General features: G+C 29.4%; 1 protein-coding gene across 1 annotated transcript; it reads left to right on the top strand.

Moving 5' to 3' along the window:
* Nucleotides 1-665: 665 nt before the first annotated feature.
* On the top strand, nt 666-1,448 carry LOC136080178 (E3 SUMO-protein ligase ZBED1-like). Its single transcript, XM_065796790.1, has one exon. It carries the CDS (start codon nt 666-668, stop codon nt 1,446-1,448), a length of 783 nt encoding a protein of 260 aa, XP_065652862.1.
* Nucleotides 1,449-2,398: the final 950 nt, after the last annotated feature.

The raw sequence follows: 2,398 nt of genomic DNA on the forward strand, positions 1-2,398 counted from the left end.
TATATCGAGAAAAAGTTGAACTTTTGAAATCAAAATTATTATCAATTAAAGTTATATCTATTACTACTGACGGATGGACGTCCTGTCAAAACTATAGTTATATATCTGCAACTGCACATTTAATTTCTGACAAAACAAGTTTCATCAGTTTTTGTTTGGGCTTTGCATACCTTAATGGCCGCCATGATGCAGATAATTTAAAAGAGGCTTTGCTAAAAATCGTAGAAAAGTTTAAAGTAGATGATAAAATAATGAGTATAGTATCAGACAACGCCAGTAACGTACGCAACTGTCTAAATTCTTTAAAAGTTTGTTTAAACATTCAACCAATAAGATGCATGGGACATGTTTTGCAATTAGTTGTTAAAAATGTCATAGATTTAGTTGAAGAAGGTGATAAAAAAGATAGTTTGTCTAAATTCTTTTTTATTGCAGGAACATTAACTAAGTGCAGGAAAATTGTTACATCTTTCAATCATTCTTCTCAACTTAATGATTTATTAGAGGAAAGTCAAACACGACAAGGTGTCGAAAAAAATCACATACTTCATTTGATTCAAGATGTGAAAACTCGTTGGCACTCTACGTTTCTCATGGCAGAGCGAATGCTTTAGCTTTACTCCTACATAAAAGATATCTTTAATTCGAAACAATAATACAAAGATATGAGAAAATATTTACTCGATGAAGATGAAATGGTTAACTTAAAAGAAACGGTAAATGCTTTATTAAGCTTTAATCAAGGAAGTGTTTTATTATCTGGCGATAGGTATGCAACGTGTTCTTTAATTATTCCAAGTATAAAGTACCTTGAGAAGCAGCTGAGTAAGAATAAAAGTGACACTCCTCCTTTAATTGTAATATTGAAATCACATTTGTTCGAATCTTTACAAACTTACAAAGATTCATATGAATTAGAGAATAATTCCTTTTTATTGTGTGCCACTTTTTTGGATCCAAATTATAAAAGTTTTCATATCTTTGAAAAGTACGAAAAAAAGAAATATTTAAAAATTGTGAAAGAATTTTTGTCAGATTTTTATCTCTCAAAAAGAGTTGGTGAAATAATTCCAATTAAAAAGGTGACAAAGGAATCAAAAAAATTTAAGTTGTCATTTGAGGATGAAGAAGATAATTCCGGAAGTGATAGTGACAAAAATGTAACCTTAGATTTAAAAAAAGAAATCAGTGAATATATAAGATTGTCAGTGCACGAACAAAATGTTTTAGAGTTTTGGCATCAAAATCAATATATTTTTCCAATATTGTATTGCATTTCAACGATGATTTTATGTACACCTGCTACCAGTGCACCAAGTGAGCGCCTTTTTTCTGATGCATTAAACAATTTGTATGCTAAGCGAAACAGGATTACGGCTGAATGTTTTCAAATGTTGATGTTTTTGTACGAAAATTTGTATACACCCATATTTAATATAATTAAATGAGTTTATATACGACTAAAAATTAAATTTTTGATACCAAAAAAAAACATTATTTTGGGAAAAATATATCGTAACTTAATTTTTTTTTAACAAAAAGTGAAAATGTACTTTAAAATGATAAATATTCTGCATTTTTTAAGTAATTAATAAGTGATAAGAAATTTTCTGGTTTGATGAAGCGACCGCTGCCATTTAACAGAATATTTATCTTATTTTACAGTTTTACGCGATTTAATTGCGGAGGTTGCATTTTTAAATGCGGACGATGAGCCTCTCGGTAAATGCTATTAAATGTTTTGCACTTTAAAAACTCTATTAATACGTTTAACATTTGGTATGCATTTTAGAATAAATAAATTGCCGAAGCTTAAATGTACTTAAATTGTAACAAACATAACCTAAATACGCCAACCAATTTAAGCGCAATTCCGTGCTTATTTGTCCGTACGTTGAAAAAATGAGAAAATGATAAAGTTTTAATTATGAATGTAATGATAACGTTGCATATATAAGCTTTCGCATTAAATGTCAAGCTTGTTGAAAAAAATGATGGAAGTTAGCGTTAATAAATTGGTACGTCTTATCGCTTATATGAACTAAATATTTAGAGACTAAGTATATTCACTAGTATACAGGAGGGGGGGGGGGTAAGTTGAAAACTGCCGTAAGAATAATTGCCGATTAAAAATTATACTTGCTGAGTATAAGAATATATATATCGATTGCTGAGATTTGCTAATAATTATAATAACATCTTAGTTTGCCGAATGATCAAACTAAATATCGGTAATAACATGGCCTATAAGAGATGGACGTGCAACCCATTTTTTTTTTTTTTTGAAAACCATGCTCATTGCGCATTGTTACAAACCTTTTGTTTTAAACAATAAAAATTAAATAATAAAGTCTGTCGGATTCGTCGAAAACCTTTGGTCACGTCTAACCAGTTACAT

Source organism: Hydra vulgaris, chromosome 05 (genome assembly GCF_038396675.1).
Source record: "Hydra vulgaris chromosome 05, alternate assembly HydraT2T_AEP".
Classification (NCBI taxonomy): domain Eukaryota; kingdom Metazoa; phylum Cnidaria; class Hydrozoa; order Anthoathecata; family Hydridae; genus Hydra; species Hydra vulgaris.